At 40.4% G+C, this 22,522-nt stretch overlaps 2 protein-coding genes across 19 annotated transcripts in view; one reads left to right on the forward strand and one right to left on the reverse strand.

Moving 5' to 3' along the window:
• Nucleotides 1–8,023, forward strand: part of LOC135101906 (lysophospholipid acyltransferase 7-like) — a 31,545-nt gene extending 23,522 nt beyond the window's left edge. For both annotated transcript variants that reach the window (XM_064006240.1, XM_064006241.1), the window contains one exon: nucleotides 1,165–8,023. In XM_064006240.1, the coding sequence (XP_063862310.1) occupies nucleotides 1,165–1,329 (165 nt within the window). In that variant the 3' untranslated portion in view covers nucleotides 1,330–8,023. The remainder of the gene's footprint in view (nucleotides 1–1,164) is intronic.
• On the reverse strand, nucleotides 510–22,347 carry LOC135101907 (valine--tRNA ligase, mitochondrial-like). 17 transcript variants are annotated; one of them, XR_010269451.1, is made up of 11 exons: nucleotides 19,209–19,436; nucleotides 18,405–18,635; nucleotides 17,943–18,050; nucleotides 17,172–17,368; nucleotides 15,369–15,456; nucleotides 14,928–15,048; nucleotides 11,467–11,607; nucleotides 11,114–11,254; nucleotides 10,811–11,023; nucleotides 6,251–6,326; nucleotides 510–4,194 (listed from the first exon to the last, which is right to left on the reverse strand). XR_010269451.1 is itself a non-coding variant. In XM_064006242.1 (4 exons), exons 1-4 carry the CDS (start codon nucleotides 19,296–19,298, stop codon nucleotides 17,307–17,309), a joined length of 567 nt encoding a protein of 188 aa, XP_063862312.1. In that variant the 5' UTR covers nucleotides 19,299–19,436; the 3' UTR covers nucleotides 17,235–17,306. The 17 variants fall into 17 exon arrangements, 1 of the variants encoding a protein (XP_063862312.1); XR_010269449.1 differs by having other exon boundaries at nucleotides 6,247–6,326; XR_010269450.1 differs by having other exon boundaries at nucleotides 6,251–8,884.
• Between the last annotated feature and the right edge of the window lie 175 nt (nucleotides 22,348–22,522).

Below are 22,522 nucleotides of genomic sequence, written 5' to 3' on the forward strand. Positions count from 1 at the left end.
AGCATTGTTTGAGTGTAAGGAACCCCACCAAGAGAGAGAGAATTATCCCTGTTTTGATTGAGCTCCACTGGCTACCTGTAAAAGCAAGGATAGCATTTAAGTTGTGTCTTGACACATAAGGCATTGATTATGGGCCATCCACCATGTTCAAGAGAATATAGTGGTTATAATGCAACCAAGTGAAGTTATTGATACTCAGAGCCACAACAGGAATTACACTATGAGCCAAGGTTTTCTTCAGATGTTGGATTGTGTGCCTTCATTTCAGCTGCCCCAAGATTATACAACAGATTGCCACTTGACATCAGAAAGACTAAGGATTTCACCAGTTTTAAGAAAGAATCAAAAACATTTTTATTCTCTGAGTGCTATGACATGGAAAGTTTGACAATTAACATGGCACATACAGTATGATTACTACTGACATTATGCGAATCAAGACGTGTGGGTCCTGCAGTGCTCTTTGGTGCTCTTTAGCAGAAGTGGGACCAGATAAACAAGAAACAAGATAAAGATGAAGATTTTTATTTTGCCATCACATTTGGCTGCCTCAGTGCACCAGTGTGATCTTGATATTGACATACAGGTGGCTCAGGACTGCTCTTGAACCAGGCTTCTTGTTCGTATCTGTGAAAGCTTGTAACTCAAATGTTCATAAATTGGGGAGCATCTCATGTATATATCTCCTAAGGAAATCAATATTTATGATAATTTTTGTTTTAGAATATATTCAGGTATTTAACATAATACAAATGTTGGTGAGTCATAGATAGATAAGCTTAGAGACATGCTATACTGTAGGGAAATTGCTTGTTTTACATAGGCAGGAGCTAATTTTTCATGATATTCCAAAAAATATTTGACTTCCACATCCATATATCTGTCTCAAGGTAGAGTAGAAACCTAGATAAAAGTAATCTTGACTTTTTTTGCAAAGCATTATGTCATCATCAACCTTTGAGGAAATTTAGGAAAGAGAAAAGGTTGAAACTGGTAATGGATAGGTTACTTTCATATCAACTCAACACCTTGTGTAAGGGTTATTTTATATTGTGCTTTGAGTTTGACCCAATTGTTTCCCAATGTTTAAGCATTTCTTTATTGAGTAATATACTCTGAAGAGTAGACAGTAATATTAATGTCTGTTTGAAATTACACTCTTAGGCAGAAGATAAACTGAAGAAGAGCAGAGCAACGGCAATGATTGATGATTACACGAAAATGCGCTTCATAAAGACCAAAGATCCAGTTGCAGATGGAGGAGTCCGATCAGCAAAGCTTCCAGGTGATGGTAAGGTTGCTGAAGCCAGGAAAGAATCACAAGATTAACATGGAAATTAGAAAGGCATATCTACTGGAGTTCAGAAGATGTAGAAGTACAATGATATAAACTAGAGTATTAATGAGTGATTGTGTGTATCTAAAGTAATCAAACCAGTCATAGTATAACATAAAGAAGAAAAACAACTATTATATAAAGCCTAGTTATTATCACTGTATCAGTATAATAGGCCCCACATACCAAGTGCAATATTTTATATGGTTATATATTTATAGGATTTCCGCCATCAATTCATTTTCATATATCCTCACAGTGTAAGGAATGCAGGAGGAAGAAAGATCTATTCGTACATGTCGGTTAGCATCAGTGATGAGAATTTTATGTTAGTCACTAGTATTAGATATATTAAAATCACAAATAAGTAAATGCTACTCTGTTGAGCAAGACTGGAAAGCATTATGTTAGCTTACAGCTGATCAGTGGAGATTTTTATATGCCAAATGTTTTAGTTTCTCTTAATTGAATACTATTTTATTAAATATTTTACCTGAAACCATGCAAACCTGACTTGTGAATATGAACAGTTTCTTGTAACAATCTTTAAAATACAATTACACAAAGAATATTTATTGCTGGCAAAGATTGTAGCACCAATTTTGGGAGAAGTGCTTGTGTAGTTATAAATGATGACAATTGCATACATATTCAAATTAAGGAGGAGCACAAACACTGGATTACTGTGCCACCACCATTCAGTATTTTAAATGGTGCATGGTCCATTGATGATGAGTGTGAATTCTGGATTTTTTTTTTTTTCTCTCCTTTATGAACTGAAAGTTTTCTTGCTATTTGTGAGGACCATGAAGTGACCAGGAACACAAAGACCTCAAAATTGATCTTGGGGACTGATGATTGCCATGGTCCTGACATCCAAGGTGCTGTACTTATTGTTTTGGTCAGGGGCTCTGTCCATGGCCACTTCCTCTCAAAGTTAAACATTTATGTTGTCTTCAGGTAAATCTCCAAGGGGGCCATTACATTGTTGTTGTTATTATTATTATTATTATTATTATTATTATTATTATTATTATTATCATTATTATTATTATTATTATTATTATTATTATTACTTCTAAAATGGAGTGATGAAACTATGTAGTGACCTTAGGTGCAGGTCTAAAACTTGATCTTGTATCCTGACAATTGTCGTGATCATGACTTGTAAGGTGCTGTAATAGGCCATTTTTGGAACAAAACAGACTGGAACTTTGGTATGGCTCACAGAAAATTTAGTCCCTAGAGCAAGAGGGAGACAGTCTAGGGAGAAAATATCAAAGCCTGAGCCACTGTTTTTGTAGTATGATATTTTGCTGATAACTTTTGATAGAGCTGGAATTTTTAAAATCTACATTTCAGCAGGGATTGCAAACCATTATACATCAAAATGGTGTTAGTTTTGTCCCAGAATTTGGCTTTGTTGCTGTGAACAAAGTGGAACAGACAAACAGATAAACAGACCAAGCAGTCTTATTAATGTAAATTAGCAAGACACCACACACACACACACACACACACACACACACACACACACACACACACACACAAGAGTAATAGATAAACTACAAGAGAGAGATGGTTGGGTTGATGCAGTCTATTTAGATCTGAAAAAAGCTTTTGATACAGTTCCACATAAAAGTCTCGTATGGAAACTGGAACATCGAGGAGGGCTAAAAGGAAAAATACTTAAGTGGATGAAGGATTATCTCCAAGGTAGGGAAATGAGCACAGTAATCAGAGATGGTTGGTGTGAAGTAACAAGCAGAGTACCACAAGGGTCTGTGTTGGCACCTATAATGTTTCAGGTCTATATAAATGATATGACTGTGGGTTTAAATAGCTACATTAACATGTTTGCAGATGATACAAAATTGATGAAAGTAATAAAGAACCAAGAGGATTGTGAGGAACTACAGAGGGATATTGATAGAATTTATGAATGGAGTAAACGATGGAAATTAGAATTCAATATAAAAAAGTGCCATGTAATGGAGATGGGAAGAAGTAAAAGGAGACCTTCATGGGAGTATAAGATGGGAGGAATCACAATACAAAAGAGCAAAGAAGAAAAAGACTTGGGAGTAATAATTCAAGACACGCTATGACCAGAAAAACACATCAATGGAATATTTGGCTCTACATATAATTTGCTAGCAAATATCAGGGTGGCATTTAATTACCTAGACAAAGAAATGATGAAGAAAATCATAACACACGATACGCCCCAAACTGGAATACGCAGCAGTGGTATGGTCTCCACACAAGAAGAAAGATATAAGGAAATTGGAAAGAATACAAAGAACAGCTACGAAAATGATACCTGAATTGGAAGACCTAAGTTATGAGGAAAGACTGGAAGAAATTGGATTACCAACACTGCAAGAAAGAAGGGAAAGAGGAGACCTGATAACAATGTTCAAATTAGTAAATGGCATGGAGAAGATAGACAGAAATGACCTAGTTGTAAAAGTGGAGGAAGGAGATAGACGTACAAGGGGACATATGAAGAAATTAAAGAAGAGTCATTGTTTGGGAGATATTAAGAAATACAGCTTTCCGCATTGAACGGTTGAAATATGGAATAACTTAAAAGAAGATGTGGTTGCGGCAAAGAGTGTGCACATGTTTAAAGAGAAATTGGACAAATTCGGGTATGGAGACAGGACTAATTGAGCTTTGGCTCGGACCCTGTACTATACAACTAGGTAAATACAACTAGGTAAATACACATGTGTGCCACCACAGAATGGACATGTTTACATTACCTGGTAGGCTGGGACCACTGCAAACTGGAAGCCAATACTTACATCATATACAAAAATCAGATGGGGGTTATGTTATCCTGGCCATTCCATCTGTAATACCAATGAAGATATTAAACTGGATAAAAATGAATCTGAATAATTTTGGCAGAGGGTGAAGGGACACTGAGAAGGTAATTTGTCAGATTTATCAAAAAAGATTAACTGAGGATCTGATGTAGAAAAAAGTATTATTATGTAGGAATAGTCAATGAACATGTGAATAAGATGAGTACAGAAAGGAGCAACCAAAATTTGAGAGACCTATCATATGAAGAGATATTATCCTGGCTGCAGCTCCTGACTTTAGAAATAAGAGAGGAGACTATTTAATACCAGTGATGCAATGAAACAACTAGGTAGAGAAGACTTATGTATGTAGAATGAAATGGACATGGAAGAAAACTAAAGAGAACTGTCTGTAACATAGATATTAAGCTTTCCCTACAGGAGTACAGAAACCTGGAATAATGTAGATGAGAGAGTGATCCATGCAAGAAATCTTCATGGCTAAGAAAAAATTATATCAGTGGGCCAATATGAACATAGCTCCTTTCCTGTAAATCACAACTGGGTAAACACACACACACACGAAAATTAAAAAATAAAGTGCATGAGTAACATAGAAAAGTATTGTTTTCCTCATATAAGTATAGGTATTCAAAATATATTAAAAGATGAGTTGATAGCAATTATGAGTGTACATCAACAGAGGAAAAGGGAGGACGAACAAAGATACAGAAACGAGACCTCATGAGTGTAGCCGAGTCTTGTATACTATAGCTAGGTAAACACACACACACACACACAGGATTGTTGGCCTTCAACTCCAACAGGACCAAATGTACATACATGAGGCAAGACCGTTTATATATCAGTATTTTATTTTTTATGAAGCTATGGTAAGGAGAATGCCCTGGTCAAGCACTGCAGCTGTTGGGAATAGTGCCACCATATTCCCTATAATTGTTAAGGCAGGTGAAATATTACAACATAAAGAGACTAAGAGATTTTTTGTATAACTTTTTTTTTTTTAATGAAGACACCTGCATATAATTGCTAGCCACTAAAAATTATAAAGACATCCCAACCCAATGTCAGGGACACAAAAAGATATAGCATTAAATGTTATACACTATTCCTTGCCCAACCATGAGCTCATGAACCACGGAATTTGAGTAGCAGTTACATCACTGTAGTACCAAACATGGGATCAGGTTTGTGAGTGAATTTTTGGGAAGTGATAAAAAAAAAAAAGTAAAGACCTACCCTGTCTTCAGCAAAAAATCAACAAAAATAACAAATTTCTCTCTCTCTCTCTCTCTCTCTCTCTCTCTCTCTCTCTCTCTCTCTCTCTCTCTCTCTCTCTCTCTCTCTCTCTGTCATCTTTATATAAGTTACTGTATTTATGAAAACATCATCATGTTACATAAATATCACATTTTTTTTTTATCCCTTGTATATTCTGCCGACTAATTTTTCCATATAATGTTAATTTAAGCAATCAGTGATACACTGACTGTGAACATGACTGCCATGGTTGAGAAAGGAATAGTATAATTGATATTCTATAAAATTTTTATCAGATTAAGTTTATTAAAATCACAAAAAATGAGATGTTGATTATGATGAAGTTTGCAGGAATGTTAGTGAGAAGAAAAATTGAAATATTTTAAGAGTTATGTGTATTACCTGATTCTTTGTCAGGCATCATCATCATCATCATCATCATCATCATCATCATCATCATCATCATAACTCAGTTTGCTTTATTAACCAGTTACAGTTTTCCAGACTAAGAAATTAAAAGAAATAACTCATTAAGTTAGCCTCACAAATTTCAAGGAATTAGATATTTGATCTCATAGCAACTTAAGGTTCCTCCATGGAAAACCATGAATGGAAAGTTGGAAGGAATAATAAATTTAAAAAATTCAGCTGGAAAACAATAAAGATGCATCATTTGATACATCCTTTTCCTTAAATATCCAAAACAGTAGAAAATTTGACTTCATAGTGATGCTGGACATTGTTTAGTGTCTTGTACTGTAAACTTGAAAAAGGTTAGTAACATCTCATTGGCCAAAAATAACTAAATATCCTTACCTACTTTTTTGTTGATGAAGGATTTCCTTTCCATTATCAATGTTATTCTTCCTCCTAAATGGTGTGGACTTCCAGAAAATCTGGAAACATAATTTTTATCTACTTTGACCATCCTCTGCAGATGTAGGAAACACTAAACATGCTGTGGAATGTGTTGTCAAATTGATAACAAGTACTGGCATAACTGCACATGATTCAATGGAGCTTAGTTTTTTTTTTTTTTTTTTTTTCAGTCAACAATTAGCCTTGAATTGGTGGCATCTTATTCACTTTCACTTCATTGATCGTTTCTTTTCATATAAAATCATTTTACATTTGACTTTATATTTCCAGTGTTATGATTTAGCTTAAAGTTGTACTATACTTTATTTTATGATTTTTACCAATAAGTACATCCCCAAAGAAAATTCAAGTGTTTGTAGTATGTCCCCACTAAACAAATACAAACTCACGTGCGGTGTTGTCAACCAGCATTCCATGTAGACTGAATCAAATTTTTTGTTGCATATGAGTGACAGCATGTAGTTTGATTTCATCTACACTAACAGTGATGTTAAGTACAGCTGTCCTATTTGACAAAACTGTAGTTTGTTGACTGCCAACATACCAGTGGTTTAGAAAAAATAAATAAAAAAGTCTACATAAAAAAAAAATTATCATAGTACATTGATGTTGTTGGGATTATACAAGTAACAGGAAAAAATACTGTAAAGATTTGATTACTGTTTCTAATAATGCTAAAACTCTTCATGATTCTTATTACTTCCCTCATATATATATATATATATATATATATATATGTTACAGTCAATACCTGAATCCAGACAATTTGTAAAGTGACTTATTTTTTCAGGCAATTTGTGAACTGCCTAACCTAACCTAACCTAACCTAACCTAACCAGGCAGTTCACAAATTGCCTGAAAAAATAAGTCACTTTACAAATTGTCTGGATTCAGGTATTGACTGTAACATATATATATATATATATATATATATATATATATATATATATATATATATATATATATATATATATATATATATATATATATATACATATATATAGAGGATGATAATTTTGCTTATTCAGAACATCTCTTTCCCAACCAGTGTTCCTTCCCTCACATAAAAATATGCATGTCCATATCAGAATTATGCCTTTAATCATAGCTTTAAATGTGGGTGTACAAACCCACAGATATTTAATACCTCCACTAATTTTTTTTTTCTTTTTTTTTTTGTGTGTGTGTGTGATTGCATGTTGGATGCTGTCTTTTTGTTTGTTCTTGTATCGTGGTGTAGTAAGGAATTCACAAGGTCACATATTATTCATGATATGAGGATTATGTGATTTTTCACATTTCTGCTGATTCAGAGTTCTTTTTTATAGAGTTAAGTGAATATGGCTTTCACATAATGTAATTTCTAAATTTTTCATTTTCATATAAACTTTGACTGTTTCAAGTATAGTGAAATATGTGCCAAATGTCAGTGATATAGGTAATTTTGACGCAAAATAAAGATGAGTTCATGTTTACCACATGTATTTTAAATTTTTTACAGGTAATATTTTTGTAAATACATATCCTCAAACTTAATGAATGTTAAACTGATTGAAGTTTCATGTAAATTAACCTGCAGTCAAGAAGAAAAATGCTAGAAGTACTTCATAAATGATGGGTTCTTGATTTTTTTTTTTTTTTCATAAATTGTTTTGGAATGAAATCCATATTAATCTGTGACTAAAAACTGAAAATAAAGACTTGACCCTTTGTTTGATATTGTATGTTCTTAATCCTCTCTACTCTCTCTCTCTCTCTCTCTCTCTCTCTCTCTCTCTGCAGAAATTTTACAATCCTTTAATGCAGGATGTTGTCTTTCTTCCTCTCCCCACCCATACTTCTATTTCTTTTATACATGTACACAAGGAATTTGTGCTGTCAAGTGACTATTAGACTTCATGTGGCTCCCACTAGTTCAGCAATTATTTTTGATATTTTCTTTGTGTATGGGGTATGAGTAGCTCAGCAGGTATGCTTGGCTCATGGCTGAAAGGTTTGCATAATCCTGGATTACATCAATTTCTTAGTAAGAAAGGTAGCACCAATTAGTCATAGCAGAATTATATGGTCTTAGGTACTTAGCTCAGGGGACTCTTTAATCACCTTTTTACATTAAACAACACTATTTAAGCATTGTAACTGCATGTACCTTAGTTAAATGCTTTGTTTTCTTCCTATGTTGGGAACTTGATTGGTAAAAGAAAAATGTAATTTTTTAAAAGGAGATATCTCTTGCAAGTCTCATCTTTGTTGAGATCTTATGATGTATTTCAAAACAAAATTTTAGGTAAAGAAGATTAAAATCAACAAAATAGAGAGGATTTGTTATATTATAAAATATACATTGTTTATATCTACTTGTCATTATGACCCATTGTTCTTGCACAATTCTTACACATAGATAATACATCAATAACTTAGACAGTAAGACTTCAACATAGAGAGAGAGAGAGAGAGAGAGAGAGAGAGAGAGAGAGAGAGAGAGAGAGAGAACTTGTTTCACTTGGATGTTCAACCCCCAAAGAGGAAAGCCAAAGCTGGTGGTGAACATTGAAGTCTCTAAGAATGGAGATCTCTGCAAAAGGGAAGAAGGTCAGAATGTGCTCCACTTTGGAAGTTAAGTAGTCAAAGAATTTCTTATAGTCAGAGGAGTTAGGTGAGAGGTATACAGCACAGATAAATTTAGTATGAGAGTGACTCTGTAGTCGTAGCCAGATGGTGGAAAACTCAGAAGATTCAAGAGCGTGGGCACGAGAGCAGGTTAAGTCATTGCGCACATAAATGCAGCATCCAGCTTTGGATCGAAAATGAGGATAGAGAAAGGAGGAGGGAACAGAAAAGGGGCTACTGTCACTTGCCTCAGACACCTGAGTTTCAGTGAGGAAAAGAAGATGAGGTTTAGAAGAGGAGAGGTGGTGTTCTACAGATTGAAAATTAGATCTTAGACTGCAAATGTTGCAGAAGTTAATGAAAAAGTTGAAGGGGGTGTCAAGACACTTAGGGTCATCGACAGAAAGGCAGTCCGACCTGGGGACATTTATGGTCCCCTCTCCAGATGGGGACTCCGAGGCTGATGTAGGAGTCGCCATGATGATTTTAAAATTTTTGAGTGAAGGGTGTGTGTGTTATTAGGTGCATGTAGTTTTGTGTGGAGGAAGAGAATTGTCTTTAGAGGGCAGGCTGTGACTGCCCCCTTGTGTTGTGAGACACAAAGGGAAACGTTCAGTGAGGTCACAGCTGGGTTTAATGATAAGTTTACAGCACCCCCTGAACAGTGCTTTAGACTTCACTGGGAGTAATTATAATTTCAGCAGGCGTCTACTGCCTCCTCCTTAAATTAAAAACAAAAAACACCGCAAAACACACCCAAACTCATCCAAAACTGACCAAAACACCCCAAAACACACCGAAACTCATCCAAAACTTACAAAAAACACCCCAAAACTCACCCACTCATCCAAAACTGACCAAAACACCCCAAAACACACCCAAACTCATCCAAAACTGACAAAAAACACCTCAAAACACACCCACTCATTCAAAACTGACAGACACCCCAAAAACACACCCAAACTTATCCAAAACTGACCAAAACACCCCAAAACACACCAAGAATGCTATATATAAATATAAATAGATAAATATAAATACATGAGGCAGGCTGGGAAGGGAGTATTGAGGTGTAGGGGAAAGGAAGGGTGGACTAAGGAGTAGGGACAGACAGGGTGTAGTAAGATGGGACAAACAGGCAGACAGGGAATGTAGACAGGGTTTTATTGAGATGAAGGACAAACAGGAATAGTTTAATGAGATGCAGGGGTGATACAGGGTGTATTAAGCTCTAGGGGCAGACAGGAGGGGTGTACTAAGGTGTATGAAGACAGGAAGGGTGTACTTGAGGTGTGGGACAGACAGACAGACAGAGAGGGAGAGATTAAAAGAGAAAATTTGAGTGACATAGACAAAGGATATGAGAGAGAGAGAGAGAGAGAGAGAGAGAGAGAGAGAGAGAGAGAGAGAGAGAGAGAGAGAGAGAGAGAGAGAGAGAGAGAGAGAGAGAGAGAGAGAGAGAGAGAGAGAGAGAAAATATATTAACATGGGACAGAAAGGGTTAAGTTAATTTTAATGAGAGAGAGAGAGAGAGAGAGAGAGAGAGAGAGAGAGAGAGAGAGAGAGAGAGAGAGAGAGAGAGAGAGAGAGAGAGAGAGAGAGAGAGATATTAACATGGGACAGAAGGGGTTAAGTTGTCTCAGGATGTGCGGTGCTGACAATGACCTCCTCCTCCTCTGATGGGTTAGGTTAGGTTAGGTGTACATGACAGGGAGGGAAGGAATGAAGGAGTCCAAATGATTATAGAAAGTAAATTAGAGGAGGAAAGAGGGAAAGAAAGAGAATTACAAAATAATGAACAAGGGAAATTTCAATATGGGAGAAACTGAAGTCCCCCCTCTATTACCTAAATAAGTCAGTACACCTGTTTATTTACCCCTTCACCACCTACCTGAGTCTGCTGGTCTGTAAGCGAAGTCATACATCTTTCCGAAGCTGACCGGTTTGCCGTAGCCCAGGACTGCGAGCTCCGTGGGTCCTGTCAGGTGCAGGAGGTCCACTTCAATGTCCAAGATGGCTGACTGAAGGCTGGAGCACTAGTTGACGAGAGCCTCCTTGCGGTACACCAGCCCAGCATTGTACAGACGGACAAATGCTTCCGTGACTGCGAGGAAAAGTGTTTTGGTGAAGTTTCTTGTTTGTGTGCATGTGTGTGTGTGTGCATGTCAGAGGTTACGAGGACAGGTATGCTTACGGATGTACAGACAGACACACAGGCCAGTCTCTCACTGCATCCATGGTACACACAGCTGTCCCATTCAAGTAAAGCCCCCAGATGCCGCAGTTGGTCGAATATCATTGTTCCTTTCTCCTCTTCCACACTTCATCAACAAACCTGCGAAAAAGGCAAGTTTGTCTTTTAAATGTGCAAGTTAGTTGCACCCAGTCTATTGCCCAAGAAAACAGAGAACTGGCTAACTATTTTGACTGCATAGGAAAATGACACACACACACACACACACACACACACACACACACACACACACACACACAGTTTTGTATTTTCATCACTCTCTATCAGGCTAGTTTTCTCAAGGCAAGACTCACTTCTGCCTGTCAAGGTTGTGTTTGGTCTTCCCCTGGGTGTCCCACAGGTGCCTCTCCACCACCACCTGTGTTGCTATCCCTGTGTGGTCTGCCCCCGGGACAAACACTACCTCACCACCCCGCATCTGCTGCATCTGCTGCCTGCATGAGAGAGAGAGAGAGAGAGAGAGAGAGAGAGAGAGAGAGAGAGAGAGAGAGAGAGAGAGAGAGAGAGAGAGAGAGAGGGTACTAGTCATCTCAATCATCCAATATAAATTCCTAATATATGTATAGATTTGTGTATACAAGCCTTACCTAATATGTGTACAGATTTCCAAGCCTATGCCAGAATCTCTTACGGGTTTATGTGTGTGTACCTGACTTAGCAAGTATTTGGATGTGATTCTAGGTGTATACCTGTGTTTGTATACAAGTTTATGTGTGTATACCAGCCTTAGTAAGAGTTTATGTGTGTTTCTAAGAGTATACAAGCCTTAGCAAGTGTTTGTATATGTCTCTAAGTGTATACCAGCCTTAATTTTGTTTATGTGTGTATACCAGCATTACATGGTGTTTGTAATGGTTTGTGTGTATACTAGTCTTTGTTAATTGTTACCCACTATCCCAGCCCTCCACACCCACCTGTGGCATACAGCATCACCCCAGAGTACAGCCCCAGGTTGGTCTGGCTAGCCCCAATGAGGATGAAAGCAGGAACCATCATCCTTCTGCTTATGCTGTCACCCTTTCTTCTCCGTTGGGCTCCTCCGATCACAATCTCATATCTTTATCTTGTCCTATCACTCCAATCCCTCCTCAGGATCCCCCTAAGCGAAGGTGCCTCTGGCGTTTTGCCTCTGCTAGTTGGGGGGACCTGAGGCGGTATTTTGCTGATTTTCCTTGGAATGACTACTGCTTCCGTGTCAGAGACCCGTCTTTGTGTGCTGAGCGCATAACAGAGGTGATAGTGTCTGGCATGGAGGCGTACATTCCTCACTCTTTTTCTCGTCCTAAACCTTCTAAACCTTGGTTTAACACAGCTTGTTCTCGTGCTATACATGATAGAGAGGTGGCCCACAAAAGGTACTTAAGCCTTCCTTCACCAGAATCTCATGCACTTTATATTTCTGCCCGGAACCATGCCAAGTCTGTTCTCCAACTAGCCAAAAACTCCTTCATTAACAGAAAATGTCAAAACCTTTCAAGATCTAACTCCCCTCGTGATTTCTGGCATCTAGCCAAAAATATCTCCAATAACTTTGCTTCTTCTTCTTTCCCTCCTCTACTTCAACCAGATGGCACCACTGCTATCACATCTATTTCTAAAGCTGAACTCTTTGCTCAAACCTTTGCTAAAAACTCTACCTTGGACGATTCTGGGCTTGTTCCTCCCTCTCCTCCACCCTCTGACTACTTCATGCCTCGTATTAAAATTCTTCGTAATGATGTTTTCCATGCCCTCGCTGGCCTAAACCCTCAGAAGGCTTATGGACCTGATGGGGTCCCTCCTATTGTTCTCCGAAACTGTGCCTCCGTGCTTGCACCTTGCCTAGTCAAACTCTTTCAGCTCTGTCTGTCAACATCTACCTTTCCTTCTTGCTGGAAGTTTGCCTACATTCAACCTGTTCCTAAAAAGGGTGACCGCTCTAATCCCTCAAACTACCGTCCTATTGCTTTAATTTCCTGCTTATCTAAAGTTTTTGAATCTATCCTCAACAGGAAGATTCTTAAACATCTATCACTTCACAACCTTCTATCTGATCGCCAGTATGGGTTCCGTCAAGGCCGCTCGACTGGTGATCTTCTGGCTTTCCTTACTGAGTCTTGGTCATCCTCTTTTAGAGACTTTGGTGAAACTTTTGCTGTTGCCTTGGACATATCAAAAGCCTTTGATAGAGTCTGGCACAAAGCTTTGATTTCCCAAACTACCTTCCTACGGTTTCTATCCTTCTCTCTGTAACTTCATCTCAAGTTTCCTTTCTGACCGTTCTATTGCTGCTGTGGTAGACGGTCACTGTTCTTCTCCTAAATCTATTAACAGTGGTGTTCCTCAGGGTTCTGTCCTGTCACCCACTCTCTTCTTATTATTCATTAATGATCTTCTAAAACAAACTTCTTGTCCTATCCACTCCTATGCTGATGATACCACCCTGCACTTTTCCACGTCTTTTCATAGACGTCCAACCCTTCAGGAGGTAAACATATCACGCAGGGAAGCCACAGAACGCCTGACTTCTGATCTTTCTAAAATTTCTGATTGGGGCAGAGCAAACTTGGTATTGTTCAATGCCTCAAAAACTCAATTCCTCCATCTATCAACTCGACACAATCTTCCAGACAACTATCCCCTCTTCTTCAATGACACTCAACTATCCCCCTCTTCTACACTGAACATCCTCAGTCTGTCCTTTACTTATAATCTGAACTGGAAACTTCACATCTCATCTCTAGCTAAAACAGCTTCCATGAAGTTAGGTGTTCTGAGACGTCTCCGCCAGTTTTTCTCACCCCCGCAGCTGCTAACTCTGTACAAGGGCCTTATCCGTCCATGTATGGAGTATGCTTCACATGTCTGGGGGGGTTCCACTCATACTGCTGTTCTAGACAGGGTGGAATCAAAAGCTTTTCGTCTCATCAACTCCTCTCCTCTAACTGACTGTCTTCAGCCTCTCTCTCACCGCCGCAAAGTTGCATCTCTAGCTGTCTTCTACCGCTATTTTCATGCTAACTGCTCTTCTGATCTTGCTAACTGCATGCCTTCCCTCCTTCCGCGGCCTCGCTGCACAAGACTTTCTTCTTTCTCTCACTCCTATTCTGTCCACCTCTCTAATGCAAGAGTTAACCAGTATTCTCAATCATTCATCCCTTTCTCTGGTAAACTCTGGAACTCCTTGCCTGCTTCTGTATTTCCACCTTCCTATGACTTGAATTCCTTCAAGAGGGAGGTTTCAAGACACTTATCCACCAATTTTTGACCACTGCTTTGACCCTTTTAGGGACTGGCATTTCAGTGGGCATTTTTTTTATTAGATTTTTGTTGCCCTTGGCCAGTATCCTTCCTACATAAAAAAAAAAAAAAAAAAAAAATCACCTGCTGTGGATGACACACACACACACACACACACACCTCAGGCAGCAATTCCTGGAAGAAGAGAGCAAAGAATAGTATGCCAGCCACAGCAACAGTGAGTGCATGGACAGCTGTGGCCACCAACCAGCCAGTACTTAATCAGCGGAAGAACACGGCCCCCACAGTCGACCCAGTGGTGAAGCCTGTGCCCAATATTCTTTATCATGACTCTCTCTCTCTCTCTCTCTCTCTCTCTCTCTCTCTCTCTCTCTCTCTCTCTCTCTCTCTCTCTCTCTCTCTCCCCCTCATCCACCATTAGCCAGTCTCCCTCTCCCTCTCTCACCATTGGTCAGTGGCCTGTAAAGCAGACACCCAGTCGTCATAATGGAAGGATTTTCTCCAAGTACTCTACCTCCACGACTCTCTCCAGGCTCCTCCCACTTTCCTCCAGTCACTCCATAAGCTTGATGATCAGCAGCTGTCCCTCTATACCACAAGCTTCACTCTGGGCAGCTCTCTGGAGGCCTCCGAACCTGTGGGTGTAAGGTTAGGTTAGGTTAGGTTAGGTTAAGTTAGGTTAGGCTAGGTTACGTTAGGTTAGGTTGGTTAGGTTAGGCCTGTGGATGGTGTGTGGGAGGAGGACAGGACAAGGAGACCAGTGGGAAGGCTGTGGAAGGCCTGTGGATGGTGTGTGGAGGAGGACAGGACAAGGAGACCAGTGGGAAGGCTGTGGAAGGCCTGTGGATGGTGTGTGGAGGAGGACAGAACAAGGAGACCAGTGGGAAGACTGTGGAAGGCCTGTGGATTTCAAGGTAATGCAACACCTCACAACAACACCAGAACAATGCCTCACCTATCCACCTGTAGCCACATCAGTGTCTCCCCCTCGTAGGTGATGGCAGCAGTGGTGGTGGTGTTGCAAGGAGACAAGGCACCCATGACTGGAAAAGGAGAGGTGAGTGCCTTGAGGCTGCAGGATGGGGTGTACAGCTGTGTGGGAGGTGAGAGGGTGGGTGAGAGAGGGAGTGGGCACATGGGAGAGAGTGAGTGTGTTCTATGGCAAGATATATATAGGATTTCAAGGGTGTTTTTGTGTATGATAGGGGAAATATACATACATACATACATACATACAATATCATCTCCTAAGCACCTCTCTTCTCTCCTCCTCTTCCCTCTTCCCCTGTCTCGTGCAATAGGTAAACACACACACACACACACACACACACACATTGATAGAGGGATAGATATTAGCACAGCATGATTTAAACAACTAACATAACTAACACACACACACACACACACACACACACACACACACACACACACACACTTCTCCACAAATCTGAAGGGACTGTGATTTCCAAGCCCTCAAAGTGAATGAGAGTGCTGAGGGCATACTATTGCACCACTGCCTCCATGAACTTGTCACTAAAGCTGTCATGCGCCTCACACGCCTCCTGTCACCGCTCATGCCAGATGCCAATGCAGAATGCACCCTCCAGCACTCAATGTTTCAATGTTTGGGGTGATGGTTCTGTGTTAATGAAAGATAATTAGATTTTTTCATATATCAAGTTGAATTGGTTTAGCTCTCTCTCTCTCTCTCTCTCACGATTGATTCCAAAGGCCACAAAGATGATTAGCAGAGGTTTTCGTGAGTGTTTCTCCTGATAGTAATGTAGGAATGTTGTTAATTTGTCACTAAAACCATAAAAAACATCCTTAAGAACCTGTGCCACTTTGAATAGAGCCTTTTAAAAGCGTGTTTCTCCCATCAGTAGAGAAATGTAGTTATTTATTTGCATTTTATATATAACACACACACACACACACGATAGGTGCAAAGATGGAAACACAGGTGGTCTGGCAGGGAAGTGTTATGAGAGAGGTACAAACACATAGCAAGGCAAGGCACACAGCTTTCACACCCACCTCACACTCACAACACTCTTTCAACACCTTAACCTTTGTTGGGGAAGAGAAGCACTACTGCCTTAACCTTACAAATACACTTATTATAGATTATCTCTTACATATACGAAGATAAAGCACACAACTTTCACTGTTACTCTCACCCACAACACTCTTTCAATGCGTTAACCCTTGTTGGGGAAGAGAACCACTAAAATATTATCTCCTACAAATATATTTAAACACTCACTCAACACTCAACACCTCAGCCCTTGACGGAGATGAGAAGCACTCCTATCCAACCTTACAAGAGCACTCATTAAAATCTTATCTCCTACATATACCAAAACACAATTTTCACCCTCATTCACTCAGCATGCAACACCTTAGCCCTTGATGAAGACGAACAGCACTCCTACCCTAATCTTACAAGAGCACTCACTAAAATCTTATCTCCTAAATATACCAAAACCAAAAGACACAATTTTCACCCTCATTCACTCAGCACACAACACGTCAGCCCTTGATGGAGACAAGAAGCACTCCTACCCAACCTTACAAAACCACTAATTAAAATCTTATCTCCTAAATATACCCAAACCAAAACACACAATTTTCACCCTCATTCAGTCAGCACGCAACACCTCAGCCCTTGATGGAGATAAACAGCACTCCTACCCAATCTTACAAAACCACTAATCAAAATCTTATCTCTACTTCATTTACCCATCCATACACCAACCTTGTAACTCCACACAAGACTCAAAGCACCACAGTCATCCACATCTATCTATGCCACAATGACTCTTGAAGCTGGTGGAGCACAGGGTGGACCGAAGGGCATCAGCTCCACACTCTGGGATGCCTGTGGGGGAGTTCATACGAGACAAGTGAGTATCCCTCTGCATTCAGGCTCCCCTCCACCCTCTCGCACAGTATCTGAGGCCATGAGGGGGTGGTGAGAGGGTAAGAGGGTGTGAGGGAGGAGGGAAGAGATGAAATGTGGTGAAAAACAGAGAACACAGATGAGCAGGAAAATTGAAGTAGAGAAGAGGGAAAGGAAGAAAAGGGAAGAGATGAAAAGACAAAGAAGGAGAAAAGAGAGAAAATAGAATTATAAACACAATTTTTGACATCACATCTAAAAATCTCTCTCTCTCTTTAGCTCCTTCAAAAATTCTCTCTCCCTCTGTAACTCCTTCAAAAATTTTGTCTCTCTCTCTCTCTCTCTTTAGCTCCTTCAAAAATTCTCTCTCCCTCTTTAGCTCCTTCAAAAATTCTCTCTCTCTCTTTAGCTCCTTCAAAAATTCTCTCTCTCTCTTTAGCTCCTTCAAAAATTCTCTCTCTCTCTTTAGCTCCTTCAAAAATTCTCTCTCTACAGCATTCCTTCAAAAAAATACACTTGCTAAGAGGCTTTAACAAATATTCATGTATCACCTGCTGTCAAGATACTGCTCACCACACCCAATGAACACCAGTACAGAACACACTCCAGCACCAGCAAGTCACACACCTCCAGGGACGTCCCACTGATGACATCCAGGGGGTCTATCACTTTGCCCCAGGACTTGGACATCTTGTGGCCGCCACCATCACACAGGAGGCCATGCAGCAACACAGTCTGGGGAGGGAGGGCCATATAACACAGGTGATATAACACAGGCAATACTGGTAACAATTAATATCAATATACATAAGAGGAAGGAAAGGTAACAAGCAGGTAGTCAATTCTTTCAATCTATCACCATCTATAAACATTACTAGCCTTCTGAAATCTCCATCTTTTTATCAAATGATTAGTAATGCTAGAGTTTACAGTATTAACAGATATTTTGTTATATACCAATGAAAATATGGACTAATTACACGCCTACAATTAATTACCTGAGTTTGTGATAATACATAAGACAAAGGAACAAAAACAAGATTAATAACAGAGAACAGGACCAGGAGAGCAAGACACAGACAGCCTCACCTCAAAGGAAAGCCTCCCCATCAAGTCGAGTCCCAGCATGACCACCTGAGCCACCCAGAAGAGGATGCCGTGACCCGTCTTCAAGGTCGTTGCGTAGAAGCGAGCAAGGTCAGGCATGGTCTCTCCCCTCCCCTGACCCGGCCAGCCCAGCGAGGCAAAGGGAGAGACCAGAGGAGAACCAGGTGTCCAGATCTTCCTCCTGCTGGGTGGACATGGAGGCCAAAGGTGTGTCTGAGGAGGAGCACAGGGTGAAGACGGAAAGTTGCGATTATTAACGTAGCCGTCAAGACTTTTATTCATCTATTGCTACATGAAGTTTATTTTTTTAATGAGGGTTTGCGCGCACACACACACACACACACACACACACACTTTCTCTTTATCTTCCTCTTCCTCCTCTTCTTTTCTTCTTCTACCTCCTCCTCCTCCTCCTTCTCCTTATATTCAGGTCAAGTCAGGTCATCCAATTAGAATAAAATCAGACAGACAGACAGAAACACAAACACACACACACACACACACACACACTTGAATGATATAAAATAATGCAGTTTTCCCTCACAGAAATATAGGAGGGTACCCAGAGTAGGTTAATTAAGGTGATACAGACAAGGACTGCACCTCAACTGTACAGAAAAACTACAATTTGGTACAGCTTTGCCCCAAGGTAATACTGATAATAGGAACACACTAGGAGATACAACACAAAGAAAGTACATCAACTGAAGGAAAAACAATAAAAAAGTAAACATTTCTGCCATATATCAGACCATCCAAACTAACACTGGGTAAACACACACACACCTTCCTTCTCCACAGCCTTCTGCCTTGCATCCTCCTCCGAGCAGCTGCCACCCACACCTCCCGGCTGTCTGCTGCAGTGATGTGGTACATTGGGATTGTGGCCCCACCAGAGCTGCCAGGAGACACACCAGTCTGTGATGTTGTCCAGCCAGCTATGCCATGCCCTCCTGTGCACCTGTGGCACAAGGTTCAGACGGCCGCTCTGCACAGCCTCGGATGCCTCCTGCACCTCGGACTCCTTGCACCGAACGAACCTGTGTAGACATGAAAGTAAGCAAGCAAGTGTTTGTGGATAATTATAATACTCAACATGCCAGTATCATTTGCAGCATCACCATCTGCTCACCACTGGGGCCTCAGCATGGGCTCAATCACATCCTGTGTCCTGCTGCAGCGAGGCACCGTCATGGGGTGGGCGTGGCACCCTCTGTACAGCCCCAGTGCCGACAGGGCCGACAGCACTGCCCCCCGCGCCTCAAACCTCAGCAAACCCTGTGGGGGGAGTGAAGCCCTGTTATGCTTAATAGTGAGGACAGTAGTGATGATGCAGTTAACAGTTTAAGACTTAATGAATGGTATTACTGGATCTCATAAACCACCACACCTCAGTCTTTGTGGTGGTAAACAGTGCAGACAACAGTACTGCTACAGTTCATCATTAGCAAGACTTAGGTCAGTCTTTGTGGTGGTAAACAGTGCAGACAACAGTACTGCTACAGTTCATCATTAGCAAGACTTGACAAATACTATCACAGCTCAAGAACCACAATGAATATTATACACCTTTCACATATCTAAGGCCTATGCTCTGAAACATCTCAGCACCACTATTTCAAAAGGACTCTAGATGAAGCTACACAGGTTTTTAAGATCTAGTGACACAATAACAACATTTCTATATTAAGAGGAGAAACACTCTTGAGAACCTAAGTATCTCTGTGGCCTTGAAAAAATACTCATCATGAAATAACACAGGTTTTCAAGAATGTTTTAATGGTTCTAGTGATAGATTAACAACATTTCTACATTATTAATCTTGAGAACCCAGCTAGGTATCTCTGGCCTTTGCAAATAGTCTTGGAGAAACTGAAGTCCCTCCTCTATTACCTAATTAAGTCAGTACACCTGTTTAGTTACCCCTTCACCACCTACCTGAGTCTGCCAGTCTGTAAGCGAAGTCATACATCTTTCCGAAGCTGACCGGTTTGCTGTAGGCCGGGACTGCGAGCTCCGTGGGTCCTGTCAGGTGCAGGTGGTCCACTTCAATGTCCAAGATGGCCGACTGAAGGCTGCAGCACCAGTTGACGAGAGCCTCCTTGCGGTACACCAGCCCAGCATCGTACAGACGGACAAATGCTTCCGTCACTGCGAGAAAAAGTGTTTTGGTGAAATTTCTTGTTTGTGCGCGCGCGTGTGTGTGTGTGTGCGTGTCAGAGGTTACAAGGACAGGTATGCTTACGGATGTACAGACAGACACACAGGCTAGCCTCTCACTGCATCCATGGTAAACACAGCTGTCCCAGTCTAGTGAAGCCCCCAGATGCCGCAGTTGGTCGAATATCATTGTTCCTTACTCCTCTTCTTCCACACTTCATCAATAAACCTGCAAAAAAAGGCAAATTTGTCTTTTAAATATGTAAGTTAGTTGTACCCAGTCTACTGCCCAAGAAAACAGAAAACTGGGTAACTATTTTAACTGCATAGAAAAATTACACACACACATACACACACACAGTTTTGTATATTCATGTCTCTCTATCATTCTAGTTTTCTCAAGGCAAGACTCACTTCTGTCTGTCAAGGTTGTGTTTGGTGTTCCCCTGGGCGTCCCACAGATGCCTCTCCACCACCACCTGTGTTGCTGACCCTGTGTGGTCTGCCCCTGGGATGAACACTGCCTCACCACGCTGCATCTGTGCCTGCATCAGAGAGAGAGAGAGAGAGAGAGAGAGAGAGAGAGAGAGAGAGAGAGAGAGAGAGAGAGAGAGAGAGAGAGAGAGAGAGAGAGAGAGAGAGAATATTAACATGGGACAGAAGGGGTTAACTTGATTTTAATGAGAGAGAGAGAGAGAGAGAGAGAGAGAGAGAGAGAGAGAGAGAGAGAGAGAGAGAGAGAGAGAGAGAGAGAGAGAGAGAGAGAGAGAGAGAGAGAAATATATTAACATGGGACAGAATGGGTTAAGTTAATTTTAATGAGAGAGAGAGAGAGAGAGAGAGAGAGAGAGAGAGAGAGAGAGAGAGAGAGAGAGAGAGAGAGAGAGAGAGAGATGGTATGTTAGGTAGGTACTTAGTTACATAGATTGAGATAGAGAGATAGATAAATGGTCAGATAAACAGAAAGTTAAATAAACTGAGATTGAGAGAGAGAGAGAGAGAGAGAGAGAGAGAGAGAGAGAGAGAGAGAGAGAGAGAGAGAGAGAGAGAGAGAGAGAGAGAGAGAGAGAGAGAGAGAGAGAGAGAGAGAGAGAGAGACTTAACCTAACCTAACTGAATTAATATAAACCTAACCTGATGGAAACAAATAAATAAAAATAAAAAGCTGCAGCCGGCCTCACCTTTCTTGACAGGCGCCTTTTTTATGTTCATACACATTTCCCTGGTGGCACACGCTGCTAGCCGCCCCCTGGCCACGCCCCTCGCCACCTCACTCATGTACAGATCCATTGCCCCTCTAAAAAGCAACAAATTCACCAGTATATCAAGTCTGACTGCGTTTGTTTACATTTCTCTGGGTCTCGGTCTGGGCTCAGGCCTGCAGGATGGGAGAATGATAGAAAACGAGAGATTTTCAGGCAAGACTAGTATAAGTTGAGGCTCTATTATAAAATACCGTGATACAATATTACTATTACTACTACTACTACTACTAATAATAATAATAATAATAATAGTAATAATAATAATAGTAATAATAATAATGAAAAACACACAATGCACATGATCGCAAGACCACTCCTGCACACACACACACACACACTGAACATTACCTATTCACTTGAGCACTTACTTGGTCATCGTTTGAGTTTTGTAGATCGTGATTGAGGGTGATGCAACCACGCTCAATTATTCTCACTGTGTTCTCCAAATACTGGTTGCAAGATGTAGCAGTGACTGATGAGGGTCTAAAACCATAATTATGTCATACGATAAGAAAACTAACTTAGGACACACACACTATCAGTCAAATAGCCTTTGAATCAGGAGTGCTTATACCTCATGTCTTAATATCGCTCTTTTTCCTAACAGTATACTGAGGTCGACAAACTGAAAGGCTTTGGAAGAGTCAACAAAGACTGATTTCCCTAATTAATTGC

Source organism: Scylla paramamosain, chromosome 7 (genome assembly GCF_035594125.1).
Source record: "Scylla paramamosain isolate STU-SP2022 chromosome 7, ASM3559412v1, whole genome shotgun sequence".
Classification (NCBI taxonomy): Eukaryota; Metazoa; Arthropoda; class Malacostraca; order Decapoda; family Portunidae; genus Scylla; species Scylla paramamosain.

Excerpts from the sequence above, each read along its gene's own strand:
- LOC135101907 (XM_064006242.1), bottom strand. The coding sequence starts at position 19,298 with ATGTACCACATCACTGCAGCAGACAGCCGGGAGGTGTGGGTGGCAGCT. Across the intron at positions 18,051-18,404 it reads TGGGGAGGCTTTCCTTTGAG|ACTGTGTTGCTGCATGGCCT; the intron begins GTGAGGCTGTCT and ends CTCCCTCCCCAG. Across the intron at positions 17,369-17,866 it reads GAGCAGTATCTTGACAGCAG|ATACTGTGCGAGAGGGTGGA; the intron begins GTGATACATGAA and ends TCATGGCCTCAG.